At 61.9% G+C, this 1111-nt stretch overlaps 1 protein-coding gene across 1 annotated transcript; it reads left to right on the top strand.

Moving 5' to 3' along the window:
• Positions 1–13: 13 nt before the first annotated feature.
• On the top strand, positions 14–1108 carry LOC124234216 (integrin beta-2-like; the record flags this gene model as incomplete). Its single annotated transcript, XM_046651459.1, has 2 exons — positions 14–765; positions 917–1108. Coding segments are annotated over exons 1-2 (251 nt in total), but the record flags the coding sequence as incomplete, so codon positions are not given.
• Between the last annotated feature and the right edge of the window lie 3 nt (positions 1109–1111).

The raw sequence follows: 1111 nt of genomic DNA, 5'->3' as shown, positions 1-1111 counted from the left end.
GTGTGCAGGGGAGGCGGGGACTCTGCTCTGTCGCACTTGATTCCTCTTGGCAGGATCTTGACCCTCCTATCCAGGGTCAGAACACAACTCCAGATCCAGATCCTAGGACTTCCCGTGGCATTCTGGCATCTAACAGCCAGACTTAAGGACGAAGTGTATGTCCTTTACAAAGCCACTGTAAAATCCCTTTTAATGAATGTCTGATAAAGGTACTCTAAAGACCCCCCAGCCTGGAGATGGCGGTGCGGGGGCACCAGGGGCTCCACCGGGCCTGCTGCCGCCTGTTCCCACATCATGCCTCTGAGTTTCCAGCTCTCTCTCGTTCTCTCCTCTCTCACCTCAAGTCCCAAGTCCTGGGGAATCCTGGAGTGCCCGTGCTCTTCCCCTCCCCCAACCTCAATCCACTCCCATCTGGGGCCCCTGCAGAGGCTGGCGCCCTCCATGCCTGGGGGCCAAGGACCCCACCCTCACCACGATAGCCCCGGGGCATCTGTGTCCAGGCTGCTGGTTGAGAAGATGGGAGCAGGGTGACCCCAGTGTCCTGGCCTCGCCTGAGCCCTGCTGTTCTCCATGACAGATCACCTTCCAGGTGAAGGTCACAGCCACCAAGTGCGTCCAGGCGCAGTCATTTGTCATCCGGGCCCTGGGCTTCTCGGACACGGTGACCGTGCAGGTCCTACCCCAGTGTGAGTGTCAGTGCCGCGACATGAGCCGGGACCGCAGCCTGTGCCGGGACAAGGGCTTCGTGGAGTGCGGCATCTGCAGGTGAGTCGGGCGCAGGGTGCACCCCACCCCAGGGGCAGCGAGACGAGCAGGAGCAGCTGTTTCCAGCCCAGGGCCTGGGGTCCTAGAGGAAGGAGCAGCGTCCCGCACCATCATCAGGAGGGGCCCTGCCCTTGCATCCCTCCCACCCCAGGTGTGACGCTGGCTACATTGGGAAGAACTGTGAGTGCCAGACGCAGGGCCGGAGCAGCCAGGAGCTGGAAGGAAGCTGCCGCAAGGACAGCAACTCCCTCGTCTGCTCGGGGCTGGGGGACTGCGTGTGCGGGCAGTGCATTTGCCACAAGAGCGACGTGCCCAACAAGGAGATCTTCGGGCAGTTCTGCGAGTG

The sequence above is a fragment of the Equus quagga genome, unplaced genomic scaffold (assembly GCF_021613505.1).
Source record: "Equus quagga isolate Etosha38 unplaced genomic scaffold, UCLA_HA_Equagga_1.0 73432_RagTag, whole genome shotgun sequence".
Classification (NCBI taxonomy): Eukaryota; Metazoa; Chordata; class Mammalia; order Perissodactyla; family Equidae; genus Equus; species Equus quagga.
Note: the sequence above shows the minus strand (reverse complement) of the source record. Positions and strands in the feature narration are given on the sequence as shown.